Source organism: Martes martes (genome assembly GCF_963455335.1).
Source record: "Martes martes genome assembly, chromosome: 13".
NCBI lineage: Eukaryota > Metazoa > Chordata > Mammalia > Carnivora > Mustelidae > Martes > Martes martes.
The window spans coordinates 76,914,831-76,937,025 of record NC_137901.1 but is presented as its reverse complement, the minus strand read 5'-3'; the positions used below and the strand labels follow the sequence as shown (position 1 = coordinate 76,937,025).

Sequence of the window (22,195 nt, the reverse complement as noted above, 5' to 3'; positions counted from 1 at the left end):
ATAAACTACATGGGAAGCCTGGTAAAGGACTTCAAAACGTAAGATAATGGGGGCAAGGGTGGGAGCTGTCCTTTTTTTAACTCACTTAATACTGATTAAATGAAGGGCTGGTGTGCCAGAAGGAAAAATCTCTGCAGATATAGGGATGAGACAGGATTTAGAACCAGGTTCAGGAAAATCAGACAGAACCTGGAGGGCACTCCCCTTCCCCACTTTCTTTCTAACCCTTTTTATTGTAGAACACAACAGCATACGGGGGAAACTGGGTGGCTGAGTTCCGCTCAGGTCATGGTCCCAGGGTCCTGGGATCAAGCCCCGCCATCCCTGCTCAGTGGGAAGCCTGCTTCTCCTCCCTCTCCCACTCCTCCTATTTGTGTTCCCTCTCTCGCTGCTGGTCTCTGTCAAATAAATACATAAAAATCTTAAAACAAACACAAAAACACAACAGTCATAAAACAAAGTACATAAAGTAAAGATGTAGAGTTCAATCAATCAGCAAATACCACCCAGGTCAGGGAACAACCCTGCCAAGCCCAGAAGTCTTTCCTGTGCCCCTCCTAAGTCCCCATTCTTTTCCCCAAAAGGAACTACTACCTTGGCCTTTATGACACTTTCTTCTTCGCTCTATTTTATATGTTTTCTACTCAACTGCACATTCTAAAATACTAGTATTTATTTTGCTTATTTTTTGAGCTGATTACATACACTGATACGTAGCATGTGTTTTTGTGTGTCTGGCTTCCTTTTGCTCAACACTGTTATCAGCATCCATGCTGTCTAGGAAACCATATGTCACTCATTTTTGTTGTCTTTTTCACAAATTCCTCGATTCTTATTTATTTTGGGATTAGACAACGGCAACTTTTTTTTTTCTTTTTTAATATTGCAACCTTTAACAATAACTTCTACCTATTTACACTTTCTCCTTCAATCAAGACTCTTGCCAAAATCTGGACACTAAACTCACACCTTCCTTTCCTGAGAACAACGCTGTAATTCTTCTACACTGATTATCATTCAGGACTTCCATCTCTTCAGCACCCACACAATTTCTTGTGTTTCTCTGTTCATCCTCTTGGCTGTTATTATTTCTTTGATTTTGATAAATGTACCCCATGTTCCATGCTGTCCCTTCAATCTGGAATGGTGTCATGCCCCATGATCAAAGACTGGCCTTCCCTGCTGCAACAGCCATTTCTTTCATTGTGTTTTTCCTGATTTTGTGGAAGAGGACGGCATTCTCTCCTGATCTATCTCTTCTGGTATCCATGGCCCAGATGAGGCACTGAGGAAATACATTTGTGAGGATCATTTAGCACAACACAGGAGGTAGATTTAAGAAAACGACCACTTAAACAAACATTTACTACTCTTTAGACATCAGCGGTAAGAAATGAAAACTCATGTCACTAGGTAACTTCCTTCTACTGTATGGACTGACCTAATCAATTATTTGAGGATAAAATAGTACTTAGACACACAGTGTCCATTTCTCTTAGGTTTCTGTGATTCAATGTACAATGGATTTATAGTCTGGTTTAAATATATCATATGCATATATGCTACATAACACAGGACTTGCAAAGGAGTTTCAGTTGTAAAAGTGATTTGGCTTAAAATGTTGACAGAAGATAAACGCTATGTAATCATTTAACCTGAAAATCAGGTATTGATCTGGGTTTTAGCTGGTTTCCCTGTAAGTTACTGATAGGGTATTTTACCTCATACAAGAATCTGTGTCATAAGTTTAAGAATAGACTCATTATATTTAAATAATTCTACTTACTGTATTTGCAATGCCCACTTTACATTCCTGGGTACAACGAACACATTTAACTGGGTAAAAACTAGGCAAGTATAATTTGGTGGGCGGGGCAGTAACTAGAGAAAATGAGTGATCTCTTTTCCATTTAAGTTCTAAAATTCTCCATCAGTATTCTACCTTTATCCTGGATCCTCAGTATTTCCTCCCCGTTAGGTGGTGACTTGAGGCTGTTCTGTAAGTCACGCTCATTCTCTCCTCTGTGCCTGTTAATCATATGCTCTTCCCATCCAGAATGACTTCTCCAGCAATCCAAGTTCACGGTTTCAAATTTCAGATCAAACTCACCTTCTCTGGCATGGGAGTCCCTTATTAAATTGACCCATGTGGCTTACCCTGACTTGCCTTTCTCTTTGCTCTCTCTGTACATGGATGTCAAATGAGTTCATCTCTAGGGCTTACTCTGATCTACTGATAGCAGATGCTTGTTAGAAATACTCTGAGGCTACGGTAAGGGTCTGTGAGAGAATGTTCCTGTTCTAGGGAAGGAAGTGGTATTTACTATCTCTGTCTTAGCACTTTATTAACGCCTCACAAAGTGTTTTGGCCACAGTGCCTAGTGACAGCTTGGGTACCAGCTCTTGTGCTTTGGCAGCTTTCAAAATATCTAACAGAATATCTAAAAAATATATATCTAATAAACTGCACGGTAGGAACCCAATATCAAGCTCTTGATGATCAAATCAAGTCTCCTTATTTATAATTAAATTCCCCTTATAACAGGCAACACCAATTTTCTATAACTCTACTGAGGCACAATTTACATACGGCAAAATTCACCCATCTTTAGTGTCCAATACTTGCCAGGCAACTACAAATGTACTTTCAGTTTCTCCATATTTGCCTTTTTGGAAATTTCATGTTAAGTGGACTTACACAATATATACTCTTTCCTGACTTCTTAACATAATGTTTTGAGGTTCATATCATGTATCAGTATCAGTACTTCTGTCAGTACTTCATTCTCTTTAATGCTGAATAGTATTCCATTGTATGGATAGGCCACATTTTGTTTATCCATCAACGAGTTTATTCATTTCTGAGTCATATTTCTACTTTTTGGCCATTATAAACAATGCTGCCAAACATTTGCTATCTAGCACACTTCTATTTCTCATAACTCAACATTCTTACAAAATCTTTACTATCCTACTTGTTTTTAAGAAAATAATCTCAGCAGCAAGCTTTTAGGCATGAGTTAAAAGCAGTAATGAGAAATCATTGGTTTAGATTCAGAACATAGGAATTTTTACAAATTATACCAATACAGATTAGATTTTATTATAATTAAACATAAATCCTTAAACCCGGTAAATTAACTGGGGTTATAGAAAGAATCTAATTAAGACCACTGTATGTATTAAAGTTAATTGACATAAAATGCCTTACTATTATTGGTGCTGTTGCCATTGAAAGACCCAGAAGAACTGCTATTGTCTTTCTCTTTATCTTGATTTTCAAAGTCCATATTAAGGGACCTGTGGAAAAAATTACATAGACAAGTTTTAATTTTGCTTAAGAAAGAAAGTAGGTCCAAAAGTCAGTAATGAGACAATATTTTAATATGCTAAGGCATTATGAAAGATAGGAAAGGCTCTTTTGAACAACTCTGCAAAAACAGTTCTTGTCATCACATTTTGAAAACAATCTACATTCCTTCTGGTATGTCAGTTCAAGAGTTCAGACTGCAGATAAAAGCATTCCATTGTGGCCAAATCTTCCAGCCATATCTCTGTGCACATCCTTAATTATTTCCTTATGATAGATAAATACCTAGAAAGAGAAAAGTTAGGTCAAAGGGCAAGCACAATTTTGAGACTTTAACATACTACACAACTACTTCCAACAAGGTTGTACCAAATTTACTCTCTGATAGCAGTATATGAGAACATTTTTTTCTCTACACCTTGTCAGCTTTCATTTAACAACATGTATTTGAGTTTCTATATACAGGACTGTTCTACGAAATGGAGGGACAATAAATAGTGCATAAAACAGGCTTTCGTGGATTGTACATTCAAAGTGGGCGGGGTGACAATAAACAAGAAAATAAGTTCAATGTATATATGGTAACAGCTAATGAGAAAATGCAGGAACTGAAAAGAGTAAGTTTGAAATTTTAAATAGGGTGGGTTGGGAAGGCCTCACTGATGTGATTTCTAAGTCAAGACCTGAAGGAAGTAGTCATTGTCCACCTCGGGAACTAACAATGCAATCTCTAATTTTGCATTCTTTAACTACTAAACAGTTTTGTGTACATGAGTTCACTCATTTATTTTTTGGTTGACTAACTGTTCAAGTCCTTAGCTCATCTTCATCAATGTTAAAGTGTTTGTGTCCTAAAGAACTTCCTGCAGGGGTGCCTGGGTGGCTCAGTGAGTTGAGCGGCTGTTTTCAGCTCAGGTTATGATCCCAGGGTCCTGGGACTGAGCCCCACATCGGGCTCCCTGCTTGGTGGGGAGTCTATTTCTCCCTCTGCCCCTCTCACCTGCTCATGCTCTCTCTTTCTCACTTGTTCTCTCTCAAATAAATAAAATCTTAAAAAACTTTCTGCAATGATGGAAACATTCTTTATCTGCACTGGGGAGACATCAGCCACATGAGCACTTAATATGTGGGAGGGCAAAACTAATTTAAATAATATGGAAGCTGTAACCATAAAATTCTTAGATGAAACATAGGGATAAATCTTCATGATCTTGGATTTGTCAGTGGATTTTTTTTTTTTTAAGATTTTATTTATTTGACAGAGATCACAAGGAGGCGGAGAGGCAGGCAGAGAGAGAGGGGAAGCAGGCTCCCTGCTGAGCAGAGAGCCTGGTGCGGGGCTCGATCCCAGCACCCTGGGATCATGACCCGAGCTGAAGGCAGAGGCTTTAACCCACTGAGACACCCAGGTGCCCTGTCAGTGGATTCTTACACATGATGCCAAAGACCCAGCCAAAAACTGATAAAATGGACTTAATCAACATAAAAATCTTATGCTTCAAAGGACACAATCAAAAAGGTCCCAACGTACAGGATGGGAGAAGATACCTGCTACCATATGTCTGATACGAGCCTTGTATTCAGAACATTTAAGAACTCCTGCAATTCAACAATAAAAAAAAAACCCATTAAACAATAAGCAAAGGATCTGAATAAATACTTCTCCGAAGAAGATATGCAAATGACTGCCAGTAAGCGCACGGAAAGATTTTTCACATCATTAAATGTCAGGGAAATACAAATTCAAACAGAATGAGATAGCACTTCATACCCACCAGGATGGTACAACCAGAAAAATCAGACAATAACCAAATGTCAGCAAGGACATTGCTAGTAAGAATTTAAATTGGTGCAGACACTCTGAAAAACAGTCTGACATTTTCAATTTCTTTAATAAATATAGGGCTATTCAGGTTATTGATTTCTTCTTTTTTTTTTTTTTTTTTTTTTAAATATTTTATTTATTTATTTGACAGACAGAGATCACAAGCAGGCAGAGAGGCAGGAAGAAGCAGGCTCCCCGCTGAGCAGAGAGCCCGATGCGGGATTCGATCCCAGGACCCTGGGATCACGACCCGAGCCGAAAGCAGAGGCTTTAACCCACTGAGCCACCCAGGTTCCCTATTGATTTCTTCTTGAGTGAGCTTTAGCAGACTATCTCTCTCAAAAAATTGGTCCATTTCATCTAAGTCATCAAATTTATTGGCATAAAGTTGTTGACAGTGGTCCCTTATTATTGTTTTAATACCAGAGGCTCTAGTAATACCACCTCTATCATTCCTGATACTGGTTTTATGGCTTCTCTTCTTCCTGATTAGTCTGGCCAGAAGTTACCACTTTTACTGGTCTTTAAAAATCAGCTTGTGGTTTCACGGATTTTTCTCTACCCCTAGAGAAAATATTTCACTTATTTTGGCTTTGATCTTTATTCTTACCTTTTGCCTATTGCTAAGTTGGGTTTAATTTGCTCTCTTCTTGCCTAGTTTATTAAGGTTAAAGTTTAGATCACTGATACCTTTTTCTTCTATTCTAACCTAGGCATTTAGAGGTATAATTCCTCCCTAAGTACTGCTTTTGCAGCAACCCATAAATTTAGTGTGTTTTCACTTTCTTTTAATTCAATGTATTTTCCTTACTTCTTTTTTGATGCATGGAAGTGTTATTTTTGTTTCCAAATATCTGGGAATTTTTTAGACCTCTTTCTGTTATTGATTCCTAATTTGATTCAACTGTAAGCTGTTAGGGACTGAATGTTTGTGTCCCCGTCCCCTACCCCCACCCCCGCAAAAGTTCATTTGTTAAAGCCCTAACTCCTAGTATGATGATATTTGGTGACTGGATCTCTGGGATGTAATTCTGCTGAAGTCATGAGGGCAGAGCCCTCATGATGGAATTCGTATCCTCTTAAGAAGAGATACCAGAGAGCTTTGCTCTCTCTCCCCTCAGTGTGCATACACCAGGGAAAAACCATGTGAGCACTCATGGAGAAGGTGGCTGCAGGCCACAAAGAGTGCTCACCAAAACCCAACCATGCTGGCACCCTGACCTTGGATTTACAGCCTCTGGAACTGTGAAAAAATAAACTGCTGTTGTTTAAAGCCATCCAGTCTGTGGTATTTTGTTATGGCAGCCCCAGCTAACTAACAGAGATTAGAGGTCATACATTTTATGCCTTGTATCCACTTACTGAGACTTCTTTTATGTCCCAAAATATGTTCTATCTTGGTAAATGTTCCATATGCACTTTAGAAGAATGCATATTCTCCTGTCAGTTGGGAGTGTTCTATGAATATCAGGTTAAGCTGGTTGAGAGTATCATTCAAGCCACTGATTTTCTGACAATTTATCAAGTACTAAGAGAGAGGTACTGAAATCTTCAGCTATATTTGTGAATGTTTTATTTCTTCTTGAAGTCTATCAGTTTTTGCTTGATGTATTTTGAAGATCTTTTATGTGAGGCATAAACATTGAGGATTATTATGATTTGTTGATTAACTGATCCCTTATCATTATGAATTAACCTTGTCTGTAGTAACATTTCTTGCTCTGAAAGCTGCTTTGCCTGATATTTACAGTTAACTCCAGCTTTCTTTTGATGAATATAAGGTATGTCTTTTCTCAACTTTTTACTTTAAATCTTGTTCTAACTTCATAGCTATAATGTACTTCTTGTAAGCTGCATGTAATTGGAGCTTACTTTTTAATTCAATCTGACAATTACTACCTTTTGATTGCAGTATTTAGGCCAATTTCATTTAACAAGATTATTGTTGTGATTAGTTTTGAGACTATCATGTTGCTATCTGTCCTACCTTTGTTGTTCCCCTTTACCTGACTTCTTTTGGATAAACAGTTTAAAGGAAAAAAAGGTTTATTTATTTACGAGAGAGAGAGAGAGAGAGAGAGAGAGAGAGAGAGAGAGAGAAAGAGAAGGAGAGAAATCCTTAAGCAGACTCCCTGCTGAGCATGGAGCTGGATGTGGGGCTCAATCCCAAGACCCTTAGATCATGACCTGAGCCAAAATCAAGAGTCAACCACTTAACCAACTGAGCTACACAGGTACCCCAGGATTAACAGTATTTAAATGATTCTCTTTTTATCTCTTTTGTTGTCTTATTATCTGTAACTTATTATTTTAGTGGTCACTGAGCATTTATATTAAAACATCTTTAAGCAATACAGTACCTTCAAGTTATATTATGGTACTTCATGTGTAGCATAAAAACCTGACAAGTTTACATTTGTTACCCTGAACCTTTGTACTATTTCCATGCATTTTACTTTTACATGTTATGCTATAAACTGTACAACACACTGTTAGTTTTGTTTACATAATTATATTCTAAAAAACTTTAAATAATAAGAAAATAGTCCTTTTATACTTATCAATATTGTTACCATTTCTGGTGATCTTTATTCCTTTGTGTAGATCCAGATCTCCAGCAGTACCATTTTTAATCTGCTTGAAGTACTTCCCTTCACATTTCTTATAGGGCAAAGTGGTTTTGTGTTATCTGGAAACTTCTGTATTTTGCCTTCATTTTTGAAAGATTTTTTGCCAACAGAATTTGTCAACACAGAATTTTATGTTGGTGGTTTTTCCTTTCTGTGCTTTAAAGCTGTTGTTCCACTGTCTTCTCACTTACATTATTTTCAGTGAGAAATCTGGTGTTTATTAACTTTGTTCCTCTCTATGTAACATGTTCTTCTGCCCACCCCCACTCACTCCGGGTTCCTTTTTAGATTTTCTCTTTTATGACTGCTTTTGAGTGACTTGATTACGCTATGCCCTGGAGTAGTTTTCTTCATGTTTTTGTGTGCTATGAGTTTAAGTTTCTTAGATCTGTGGGTAACAGTTTTCTTTAAGTTTGGAAAAATTTTGGCCATTAATTCTTCAAGGAGTTTTCTCTTTCCCTTTCTTCTCTCTTGCAGAGATTCTGACTGCCCCCTGGGGGTTGTTCTTTGATGTCCATAGGTCAAAGACACTCTTTCCATTAAGAACATTTTTTCCCTCTTTTCTGTATTTTGTTTTGGATATTTTCTGTCACTGTGCCTTCAAGTTCCTAATCCTTTCTTCTGTAATGTCTAATTGCTCTTAATCCCTCCCAGTGTATTTTGTTCAGGTTTTAAAACTTTTTATTTACATATTTAAAAATTTGTGCAGTCCAATAGTTAGAATCATTTGAACAAAAAAACCCCACTATGATTAAACAGCATTTTGCAACCTGTGAGACACCTAGAACAGCTTGATTTTCCTCTACATTTCACTTGTCCCACCCAGCTTCTTTGAGCAGCATGCAAGTTTTCCTTTCCTGCCAGCAAGACAGGCAGATGAGAGAAGTATGTGACCTTTGTTGTCCATAGTCTTCGATTCTTTGATGTGAAAAGGGGCAGCAGTCATTAACTTGATCCAAACTCTTTGCATCTTATAAACAGCTAGAAGCAGTAAAATACACAATGCTTGTGGAGTACAGTGCATACTGGCAGTGTGCGCCCTATTAGAATTTTCCTGCTTGCTCCTTCTGTTGTTTCTTTTGAGGGTAGGTAATTTTTCTCTTACATTTCTATCTTCTTCAATTTTGACTTAATGAATTTCCCAATCTCAGCCATATCAAGTTTGTGAGACATGGTTACAGAGGAAACAGAGTGAGGTGCATGAGCAAGCAGTGTCTGGTCTGAGCAGTGGCTGCCACTGAGTTCCCATTCAGCGTATTTTTTTTTTTTTTTTTTAAAGATTTTATTTATTTGTCAGAGAGAGAGAGAACGCAGAACACAGGCAGACAGAGGCTGAGGGAGAAGCAGGCTCCCCGCTGAGCAAGGAGCCCGATGTGGGACTCGATCCCAGGACGCTGGGATCATGACCCGAACTGAAGGCAGCTGTTTAACCACCTGAGCCACCCAGGCGTCCCGTCAGCGTATTTTTTTTTAATCTCAGATGTTGCTGTTTTTCACTTCCAGAGGCTTGACTTTGGCTATTATTTTATTTATCCATGTATCTATCTTTTTGTACAGACGGAATGTAATTTATAATATGAGTTTAATGTACTTCTTTGGTAATTCCAACATATGTGTCAGTTTTGGGTTGGTTTTGACTGAAGATTCATCACTGGTCATGTTTTCCTTCTTCTTTGCTGCCTGGTCACTTCTGCTTGTATGCCAGACATTATGAGTTTTACTTTGTCTCAATATTTTTATATTCCTGCTGACTATCTGATATTTTTATATTCCCACAAATTTTCTTGAGCTTTGTTCTGGAATGCTGTTAGTTACTCAGACATAGTGTGTATTCAGGTGTTGCTGTTGTAATTTATTAGGCAGTGCTCAATTTAGGGTAATTACTCTCTACCAACTGAGGTACTTTACCCAATGCCACATGAATCATAAGGTTTTCCAACCCAGCTGAGGGAGTAGGCACTCTTCTTCTACTCCTTCCACATTATTCTTTCCTTAGCTTCAGGTAATGTCCTCACAAGCATGCAGTGATCAATACTCCAATGACTTCTCAAAGGGTGCACCTGCAGATCTCTGGGGTTTTCTGTCTTTAAAGCACTTTTGTCTTTCATACTCTGTCCTATTAACTCTGGTTGCCTTACGCTTCCTGGACTCTCAGCTCTGTCTCTTTGAGGAAGGGGATATCTCTCCCTACACCATTACCTAGAAATTGTCTTTAATGTTTTCCCTTTTTCTTAAATTTATTTTATATCTATTTATTTATTTACTTATGTATTTCTTTGACAGAGAGAGAGACAGCTAGAGAGGGAATACGGGCAGGGAGAGTAGGAGAGGGAGAAGCAAGCTCCCCTGAGCAGGGAGCCCGACATGGGGCTTGATCCCAGGACCCTGGGACCATGACGTGAGTCGAAGGCAGAGGAACGACTGAGCCACCCAGGCGCCCCTTAAATTTATTTTTGACTAGTAAAAACTGTACTAGTTAGGGTATACAACATGATGTTTTGATACATGTATACACTGTGAAATGATTACCACAATAAAACTAATTAACATATCCACTGCTTCCCATAATTATCTCTTTTTCTCATGGTCAGACACCTGAAATCTATTCTCTAAGCAAGTTTTAAGTACAGAAATACATTAACTATAGTCACCACAATGTACATTAGGTCTCCAGAACTTATTCATCTTATACCTGAAGGTTTGTACCCTTTGAACAATCTCTCCCCTTTCCCCTAAACCTCCAGTGTCTGGAGATTATATGATAATTGTCTTTCTCTGACTGACTTATTTCGCTTAGCATATAATTCCCTCTGGTTCCATCCACGTGGTTGCAAACGGCAACACCCTTTAAAACACGGATAATAACACTCCTCTTCTGAATACGGTCAGGACTCTGATGCATTGTCCTTCCTGGGAGTTTATAATTACAAAAAAAAAAAAAAAAAAAAAAAAGCCCTGTATTTTAGAACATTCATCTTCTCATATCTAGTATTAGGGACTTCTATTTCTCCAGCAATTAGAGGAAGACACTTTAACAGAGATTAGGAAGTATACAAGCTGTTCGCACCTTAGTCAGCCCTAGTTACTGCTACAGCCACTGGCTCCTGGGACAAACTCTACCTGGTCAACTTTGATTAGTTCCACAACTAACTAGACACAATGTTTTGCAAATATTTCTCCTGCTAAGACATTGGTCCTAGTTTTCAATTTCTGTGGTTTTTAAACTTTAATCCATGTTTCTCATGGAAAAGCTAAGAGAGTTAAACTCTAAAACTGGTGATGTAATTCATGAGGACCTATCTGGAGCCATGGGAATATGAAGACCACTTCTTCCCTGTGGGGATGCTTTGGAGAAGACCTGTATTAATTTAAATTGCATTTTTCAAGTTCACTTACGAGTGGAAATAACAACAACAACAACATTTGTTATGCCTACTCTGCTTAGAATCTTGAAGACAGCATGATACATTTACAGAAATTGTTAACCCGCATCTCAACAGCTGGGGCTGGCTATTACAAAATTGTTACAAATTGTTTCCTATGCTTTCTCCTGGCCATTGTAATGATGTCTGGACTGGAAAGTTCCAGTCATCTTTCTGGTTCGACCCTCGGCACCACTAGTACAAAGCCTCTGTCTTAATGTTGGGTAAATGAGACTGGCTGCTGAGTACTATCAGATAGGCTTAGTGGTGATACCTAACTACAGTTCAATTTGTTATTAACTAAGGACTATTTAAGACTACCCTGGCTGTTTTAAGGCAAGGATTCCCCTTCTTTCCAACTACTAGTAGCTTGTCATTAACTTAAAACCAGTTTTAGCTGTAACATTTTCTTAGACCCTAGTCTGGTAAGAACTGTTGCAGGGACCTGAAAGTTTTAGATAGGCTAATGAGGTACAAGGTAGGGGTGTGGGGTAAGCAAGCATGTATATGGTTTGAAGCTTACTTTGAGTTTCTTACTGCCACAAGTAAGCTTAGCTAAAATCAAGCACTGCTTGATAAACAGACCACAGGTCACGACTCCACAAAACAGAAATCTGGTTAAATGAGGTTGTGGGGCCCCATGTATTTGCTCAAACAGGAAGATTCGTGTACTGTAGCTTTACAAAACAAGATCAATGGACAACCTAGGTTTAGCAGATTACAGGCCACTGTTACTGGGGTCCAGCAACAGTTACCCACACTGCGTAAGTGACAGCCAACTTAAGCTGTTTAAATAAAGTCTTGGCTGCTTCCTAAGCGGAATGATAAGCCTTTATCCCACCTTACTTGGTGATCTTTATTAACTCTACAGACACGAAATTGCTTGTATGGACCTAGAAGCCTTTGTTCCATCTTTATAAAAGACTATCTTTAACTCCACCCCCCATCCCCTGCCATCACAATCTCATTGTTATTACTACACAAAAACACACATTAATTCATCAGTGTTATCACTAGACATTCCAGCCAAATTGTATCTTGGCTTTTTGCTTAACAGCAAGTCTGGGTTACTGAAATCAATGTTCAAACACTCACAGAAAGACCTGAGCTGTGGCTATTTCATCACAACCACCTACCATCGCAGAAAAAGCCATCTAAATTATAGCGTATCATTTGCTATTTTTAGTTGCCTTGTCATCAACTATGACTGAACAGAAAATAGTTATGGGTCAAGCTGTAGGAGGCATACAAATTTCTAATTATTGATGCTAGCAAAGAACCTATATGAAGAATCTACTACTAAGAATCCAGGTAAAAGAGATGGTCTTCTGACTAAGCAACTGAAAACTTCCTCAGGATTAAAATAATGGTAATAGTTAACCTTTATTAGAGCTTTTCCTGTCAGGCATTACAAGCTAGCTCCTTTATGAGAAAGATTTGTTTCATAGAATAACTGTAACTAGTAATATCAACTGTATTTGGGAGAAAGAGCATTTAAAGACATAATTAAATTAAGGTGGGAGTGGAGAGGGTGGGCCTTGATCCAATCTGACTGATATCTTTATAAGAGGAGGAGATTAGAACAGAGAGGACAGTCACCCCTGGCACATGCTTACATGTGAGAGAAAACCATGTGAAGGGCACCATCTACATGTGAAGACAGCAACCTATAAGCTGTTTCAGAATGAGACCAACTCTGTTGACACCTTGATCTTGGACTTCTGGCCTCCTGAAATAAATTCCTGTTTTTAAAGTTAGATAGTCTGTGTTACTTTATTATGGCAGTTGTAGCAAACTAATATGAAGATGCTCTATTATTATCCCTATAAGGTAAGGAAACGAAGGTTCTCACTATACACCCTGCCTTGGCTATAATATCAACCCTTCCAAAACAAATGAACTCTATTTTTTTGAAAAAACATAATGATTACTAAAAAACCCAAACGGGAGAAAAAGGTAAACAGACTCCCCAAATCCCTATCTCCAGAGATATATGCATTTGGTATACAATTGCCTTTTTTAAAAATGAGGATTAATACAGTATTATTTCACAAATTAATATTAGGAATAGTATTCCAAGGATGTCTTTTTACATCAATACACACTAGTTTTTTTTTCTCATTAAAAAAAGGAACAACAAAACAAGAAACAAACTACACAGTATTTCTCCTTGAGTTAACTTAACCTGATACCATTTGTGGATGAAAGGCATATATCCTACCTTATTACACAAGCATCTTTTTATAATAAGATGATATGGTTTTATACTGAACTGGGAAGGGTTCAACTGATAACTGAGCCTGCCAGCTAATTAGTGTCAGAAAGAACTGATCAATGTTCTTCAAATTTAAATTTGTGAATAAGTGAAAATCTTAAGTGTGCCTTTTTGGGGTCACTTTGACGTCCATGTCACAAGTAATATATCACAGACACTAACTACAGGAGGAAGTGGTTTAATGTTCTCTGAGTGCTTTAATAAGATTTTATTTTGGCTGAGCTGGAAATCTGGTTGTATTTGCTCTAAATTTTTTCAGACTAAAACTAATTCAGCTGCAAGGAACAGAACTTTAGGAAATCAACTACTCATGTCTTTATGTACCGGACTGGATTATAAAGGATTTTCTAAAGAAAGTCCTAGGTCCGTGGGAATTTCCACTGCTTGCTTAGAACAAGAGGAAATATGGGCTTATCATTAGGCCTTTTTAGGTTCCTTAGTTCTGATGAAAATACAAATGTGCTCTGAGCACTGTTAAGACAAAGAGGTCTGTATTTGCCTGGCAACAGAGTACATGTCTGGACTGCTGCCAACATTTATCAAGAGATCAATATTCAGGAATAATCATTTGAAGAAAGAACAACCCATTCATTTCCCTAGATATTCTAAAATATAATGTTAGACCAGAGTAAGCTAGCAATCTGAACCACTTTTCTGCTGCTGGCTGTGTGCCTCTAATTTTAGCAAAATTACTTTTGCTAAAATGTATTTCATGAAATGATCTCTAGCTGATTTTGAAGGGCACTGTAATTCATTCAACAAACATCTGAATGCTTATTTTGAAATGCTATGAAACTCAAAGTTTCTCCTCTTTCTGAGGATCTTCAGGATAAAGGTCTGTCTGATCTTAAGACCAACAACAGTTGTAATTCACCTGAACAACTAGGTTCACTTTATTTATTATAAAGTTGGCTGCTAGAAAGCTTACTGTGCTATTTGTGGACCACCAGTAGTAAAGGTGTCGGCCAGTATGGTTTGCATTTTTAGAATTATTTTTGGCTCTCTGTCTCCACCCATACTTTTTCTTTTCTTTGGCCCCATTTTAATTTACCTTATCTCATCACAAGTTGGAAAACTCTAGCAAATGGCCTGAAATCCTTTTGAACAGGGCAGAGCAAAAATAAACAATTGCAGGAAGCAAAATGGAGCTGAGAACATATTTGCTGAGTTATACTTGTTCATTCATTTGAATTCTGAAAACAGAGTACACTGTGAGTACTGGAGAAGAAAGGCAAATTGGAATTTTTTATCTTAATATTTTAATAATACCATGTTTTTTGATCATTCTAATATCAGAAGCAGGTGCAATGAAGAGAGGAATTCAGTTGGTCAGAGAAAACACTACATGGCTGAATTGGACTTAAGCTAGATGCCTGTTTCTAGAAAACTCAGTGGTTTTTTATAAATGGAACATTTTAAGAAGAGTTGATGAAACTGTTAAGTATATCAAGGAACTTGTCCATATACATAAAATGTACATAACCATTCCCTAATAAATTCAGATTTCTGTATACGATTTTTTAAAAGATTTTATTTATTTATTTATTTGGCAGAGAGAAAGACAGTGAGAGAGGGAATATAAGCAGGGGGAATGGGAGAGGGAAAAACAGGTTTCCTGACAAACAGGGAGCCTGATGTGTGGCTCAATCCCAGGACCCTGGGATCATGACCAGAGCTGAAGGCAGATGCTTAACAAACTGAGCCACCCAGGTGCCCCTGTATATGATGTTTTCTGAACGTAGGACAGATTATGAGTTGGCAACAAGAGCAGTTCAAAAGGTAACACGTCAAATGCCGCAGCACTGTGTGATCAACACCTTGTCATGACACTGTGGACCACGATGGAATTTGTTTCTATTAACCTGGTCTGACTCTACAGTGATAAACATTTAGTGTGAAGGGCAACACAATCATAGAAAGTGCATTTCTTATACTCTCTGCAGTCTCATTAACTTGATGACATTGTCTTCCTACAGTAGGTCTGGGTATAAGAAAATAAATTGCCTTTGCCATTAAAGAAAGCACAGGTAAGTGCTTGTCTTAGGAAAAAGGTAGTAGTTACCCTACAGTTACAGAAGTTCTGTTCTTCCTTCATACAGCAACTTTATATAGGGATTATAGATAAATATATATTAAATAATTATCTTCTTAGAGAGATAGGATATAAAATATGCCTTCCTTTGGATTTTCTTTTAGATCTATTTCAAACCTGTTATTTCTGTGTCTATGATTCCTGACGAAACAGAACTTAAATATCTTGCCAGTAATGAGCTGTGGTTGGAAGTTTATTCTCTCTGTTTCTCTCTCTCACTGTTAATGCTCTTCTGCAGTTTGTCATAGTTTGTCAAACTCTTCAGGGACATACTGATTAAATGAGTAATTATGATATATTTTTTCCTGAGCAAGTAGAAAGACGAAGGAGAGACAGGTTTCAGTTTAAGTAATATAGGAAATCTAGCAAAGCTCAGCCAAGGGATGGCAAACCTAAGGGTTCCTAAATTGAGGATTGGCTTTGGCTTTTAGAACAGAGTTTTACACAGTAGTTTTTCCTTCTGTACTTAAAAACGTGAAAGCCTGGTAAGAAATAACCCGTACAATTCACAAATCTTTTATCCTATATTTTATGATATTCCCCATGTCTTCACAGCTCTGAGTAAAATGTGATAATGTGAATGAGTAAATAATATAGTCTTATGGTCTCAGAGGAGATATGAACATATCTGGTTGGGTAGCGGGGGAAGGGGAATAATACAAACTGTTCTATTCAAATTCAGGAACTTTTTTGTGCATGTCCTATACGGAGGGTAGCATGAAAAGTGAATCATGAAGCTAACGGAGAAAATTTCAGTACCAGGTGGTGGTAAACCATGAAGGACAGTTCAAGAATAAAGACTGGAGGGGCACTGGGGTGGCTCAGTTGGTCAATCGTCTGCCTTTGGCTCAGGTCATGATCCCAGGGTCCTGGGGCAGAGCCTTGCATTGGGCTCCCTGCTCTGCGGGAGTCTGCTTCTCCCTCTCCCTCTCCCCCTCTCCACTGCTTTTGCTTGTGCGCTCTCTCCCTCTCTCTAGCATGCTCTCTCTCAAATAAATAAAATCTTAAAAAAAAAAAAAAAGAGTAAGGCTGGAGGGGAATTTTTTTTCTTTTTAGCAAAAGAGAAAAACTTCGAGAACTTCAGGAGAGTTTCAAATAGATCTATAAAGGGTAAACAGCATATCAATGAATGGGCCCTGAAAATGCTACCAGCAATTAAGAACTAACAACTTAGAAAGTCAGGAAAGAGTCTGCACAAAATGTGTCACACAGGCCACTTGAACAGGCTCGGGTGTTAGGTCCCCATCTGAAGCCTAGTGAAGCAATCTTTCCTTGGTGATTTTTATGCACAATAAGGCCTGAAGACAATGGCTGAGGGAAAAAAAAAATCACAAAAAAGAGGTTTATAAGAAAGTTTCTCATTCCTTCTGAGTTTACTACCAGATCAATTTATTTGGTTCAGATTTGAAATTGTTACTATTCTCAATAGCTGGCAGTAGTAAAGTACTTAAATCCCAGCTTCGTCACTTATTGCACTTGACCACTTAAACATTTCTGGGCCCAGTGTCCTCATCTGTAAAATGGGAATAACAATATCTATCTTATTGAATTAATGTAAGGATTAAATGAGACTTTATGTAAAGCACTTAGTACCATACCTGTCACATAAATGCTCAGCAAACTATTAGCTGTTTTCTTCATCTTCATCACATTTTTAAATTCAGTTAATATCACAGTAAAAAGATTATGAGAGCCAACAAAAATCATACATCTCCACTCAACCCCCTCACAGTAAGTAACAAAAGTCAACTCACAACAATTAAAAAGCATCTCAACTGTAGGAAACCCAAATAGTAGGAGTCAGACAGCATGTAGACTGGAAAGCATCATTCAGAACCCACAGGGTACCCACTGGCTTTGCCTCAATAAACTCTATGTAAATATTTTCATCAAGGAATCTATGTACAAAGAAGTCACAGGCCAGTTCTTCATCCAGCTATCTGACGTTTATGCAAAAGCAAGAATTAAGGAAATTACTTTGCTACTAGTTTTACCTCAATGATGACTTCAATTTTCATTTCTGTTATCACAAAGAGGTATTTTTGAGAAAAGAAATACATAAAACCCTACATGATCCTAGTCAATGAATAAAAAGAATCTATCAGGTTGAACTACATAAAACTGCCAATATTTGACAAGTTTTGACCTACCAAAGCAGTAACTGCAGTATTGCTTGTTTACTAAATACTCAGAAAGAAAAAGATGTGAAAGCAGTACTAAATTTGGTAAAGCACTACTAAAATATACTTCCAACTCCCTCTGGAAACTGTAAAGAGAGATACCGTAATTAAGTCAGAATAAATGACACTACTATTATTATAAATCATAGTAACACTCATTAATTAATCAAATTAACAACTGTCCAGATAGGGGTCTACAGAGGTTAAATTTCTTGTCCTAAATTAAAGAGAAGGAAGAGAACAGAACAAACATCAGTCTCTTGATAAATTGTATCTGCTTTGTAATACCGTGTTTCCACGAAAAGTCTGCTTCTTTTATAGAGCTTTCCATCTCAGAAATGGCATCATCACTGGATCCAGTTGTTTCAGCCATAAACCTTGAAGTCTTCTTGACTCCTCTCTCTCACACATACTATCCATTCTATCAGCCGTCTTGTCCTAAATCCATTGACATTTCACTCTACTACTATTAGCCCAGTTAAAGCCATCATGATTTCTTGCCTGTACGAGTGCAACACGCTCCCAGTTTCCCTTATTTCACTTTTCCCTCTTATCCAAAAAGCTATTTCTCATACAGAACCCACAACAATCTTTCTAAAACACAAACTGGATTATGTCACTTCCTGCTCTCAACCCTCTGTTGTAGGCCGATTTTTCCAACTGCACATGGAACGTTTTTTAGGACAGATCATATGTTAGGCCATAAAATGAGCCTCAATAAATTTAAAAAGACTGAAATCATAAAAAGTATGTCTCTGACCACAGTGAAATTGAATTAGACTCTTAAAATTCCTTGTAACAGAAAGAATTTTGAAATATTCCCAAATAGTAGGAAAGTAAGCAACACACTTATAAAGAATTCATGAGTCAAAGAAAAAATCACCAGGGAAGTTAGAAAGTATCTTGAATTGAATGAAACAAAATACAACATAAAAAAATGTATGGGATGCAGTTAAAGCAATGTTTAGAGAGAAATCTGCAGCTCTAATTGCCTATGTTAAAAAAGAAGAAAGGTTTCAAATCAGTAACTTCAGCTTCTACTTTAAGGAACTAGGAAAAGCAGCACAAACTAAATCCACAGCAAGCAGATGGAAGGAATAATAAAAATTAAAGTGGAGATCAATTAAACCAGAAAATAGAAAAAAAATGAAAAAATAATGAAACCAAAACCCATTTCTCTGAAAAGATCAACAAAATTGATAAGCCTTTAGCTAGAGTGATCAAGGAAAAAAAAAGACTAAAGATACAAATGACTACGATAAAAAATGAAAAGAACATCACTCACTACCGATCAATAAAAATTAAATGAATTATACATGAACAATATGAACAAACGGATGTCAACAAATGAAATCATTTAGAAAAGATGCACAAATCCTGGAAAGACACAAATTACCATAACCAACTAAAAAAGAAACAGAAAATCTAAGTAGACTTAGAAGAAGAAATAAAATTGGTAATTAAAAATCTTTCCACATGCAACCGTAAGAGAACTGGAATGGTTATACTAACATCAGATAATATGGGACCTTCACGACAAAAACTATTTCTAAAAAGTGACATTTTATCTCAATCTATTAGGAAAATATAAAGATTATAAACAAACAGAAAGTGAAAAGACAAAGCCACTGGTTAGGAGAAACTCTCTGCAAGCATTTATCTGATAAAGGACTTGGACCCATAATATAAAAAGAATTCTCAGAACAATAATAAGAAGGTGATACAATTTTATTTTATTACTATTTTTTTTATTTGACAGAGATACAAGTAGGCAGAGAAGCAGGCAGAGAGAGAGGAGGAAGCAGGCTCCCTGCCGAGCAGAGAGCCCGAAGTGGGGATCGATCCCAGGACCCTGGGATCATGACCTGAGCCAAAGGCAGAGGCTTTAACCCACTGAGCCACCCAGGAGCCCCGAAGGTGATACAATTTTAAAACGGACAAAAGATATGAATAGACACGTCACTAAAGAAGACACACATATGGTAAATAAGCACATGAAAAGATGGTCAACACATCATTAGTCCCTAAGGAAATGCAAATCAAAACCACAGTGAGATACCACTTCGTATCCATCAAAACAGAATACAGTATCTATAATCAAAAGACAGATAATAACAGAAATTAGAATCCTCTACGTTGCCAGTAGGAATGTAAAATGATGCAGCTGCTTTGAAAAACAGTGGCAGTTTCTCAAAATGTTAAAAATAGAGTTGCCATATGACCCAGCAATTCCAGTCCTACGTATCTACTCAAAAGAAATGAAAACTTATGTCCCCACACAAACTTATACATGAATGTTCACAGCAGCCCAAATGTAGAAACAACCTAAATATCTATCAACTGATGCATGGATAAACAAGATATTGGGCAATAAAAAGGAATGAAGTACTGACACATGCTACAACATGAATAAACTTTAAGAACATTAAGTGGAAGAGCTAGTCACAAAAGGCCATGTATTGCAGATTCTACTTAAATGTAAGTTTCCAGAATAGGCAAATCTATATAGAGACAGAAAACAGATTAGTGGTTGCCTAGAACAAGGGATAAGACAAAGGGGAATGACTGCTAATGGATACAAGGCTTCCTCTGGGATGATAAAATTGTTCTAAAATTGGTGACAGTTGCACAATTTTGTAAATACTAAAACTGTAAATACTAAAATTGTGCACCTTACATAGAATTTTATCTATGTATAGATATGTATAAAGCTATTTAAAAAAAACCCTACTAGGGGCGCCTGGGTAGCTCAGTGGGTTAAGCCTCTGCCTTCAGCTCAGGTCATGATCCCACGGTCCTGGGATCAAGCCCGACATCAGGCTCTCTGCTCGGCGGGGAGCCTACTTTCTCCTCTCTCTCTCTCTCTGCCTGCCTCTCAGCCTACTTGTGATCTCTGTCAAATAAATAAATAAAATCTTTAAAAACAAAACAAAACAAAACCCTACTAATACTTAAAAAAAAGAAAAAGGAATAAAGTAGTGAACCAAGCAGGAAAAAAAACAAAACCAAAAAAAGCTTCCCACAAAGGAAAGCACGGCTTTAGACAGGTAAACTCTAACAAATATTTAAAGAAGAAATAATACAATTCTAATACAATCTTTTCAGGAAAATAAAAAAGGAAACACTTCCCAACTCATTCAATGAAGCCAGTATTATCTAGGTACCAAAATCGTAAGAAGATGGATAACAAGAACAGAACAGACCAATATCCCTCATGAATACAGACACAAAAGTCTTTAACAAAATATGAGCAACGTTTAAAAGGGTATATAAACATGAGCTGAGATTTACCCCAGGAATACAAAGTTGGTTCAACATTAAAAAATTAATATACCATATTAATAGAACAATGCATAAAAGCCACATGACTATCTCAGTAAAAGCATGAAAATACATGACAAAACCCATTCATGATAAGAACTCTCCACAAACTAGACACAAGAAGAAATTTCCTCACTGATAAAGGCATTTATGAAAAACATACAGGTAACACTGCACTTACTGGTGAACAATTAAATGCTTTCCCCTTAAGATGAGGAACAAAGCAAAGAAGGATGGAAGTGTGCTCTTTTCACTTTCTATTCAACACTGTACTGGAGGTTCTATCCTATGCAATAAGGGTGGGAAAAGGAGGAGGAGGAAAAATTAAAGGCATTCAGATTTGAAAAGAAGAAAAAAAAATTGTCTTTATTTGCAGACCACATTATCCTGTGTGTAGAAAAACCTAAGGAGTCTGTATACAAAAAACTATCAGCACAATAAATGAGTTCATCAAGGCCACAGGATACCAGATCAATATACAAAATCAAGCATGGTTCTACATACTCACCAATGAAAAACCCAAAAATGAAACCAAGAAAAAAATTTCATCAAATACTATATCCAAAGAGAATGAAATACTTAGGAATATCCAAAAGAATGACATACTTAACAACAGAAGTGCAAGTCGTGTACACGGAAAATTACAAAGCATTACTAAGAAAAAGTAAAGCTCTAAGTAAATGGAGAGATAGTTGAGGTCTCTGAACGGGAAGACTCAGTTTTAGGAGAGCCACTCCCTGAAGTGATCTGCATATCTACAATATCTACAAAATTTTTTGGTAGAAAACAACTAGCTAAATCTAAATTTACATGGAAATACAGAAGATCCAGAGTAGCAAAAATTCTAAAAAAGTATTAAGTTGTTAAGACAAGCACGATGGATTTCAACAGTTATTATAAAGGCTACAGCAATCAAGACATTGTGGTACTGGCCTAAGGAGAGATATGGACCAAAGAACAGAAATCGGTATCCACATTTACAGTCAACTGTGTTTTCACAGTGGTGCTGATGCAATTTGATGGGGAAACGGGCAGACTTTTCAATAAGTGCTGCCGGGACAACTGGACAGCCACATTCATTAAATAAATTTACATTTTATTTCATGCCACACAGAAAAATTAACTTACAATGAATTATGA

General features: G+C 37.2%; 1 protein-coding gene across 1 annotated transcript in view; it reads right to left on the bottom strand.

The window, feature by feature from the left end:
* Nucleotides 1-22,195, bottom strand: part of SPPL3 (signal peptide peptidase like 3) — a 135,108-nt gene that overhangs the window by 20,527 nt on the left and 92,386 nt on the right. The window contains exon 3 of the mRNA XM_080820903.1: nt 3,212-3,300. Coding sequence (XP_080677029.1) covers nt 3,212-3,300 — 89 coding nt within the window. The remainder of the gene's footprint in view (nt 1-3,211; nt 3,301-22,195) is intronic.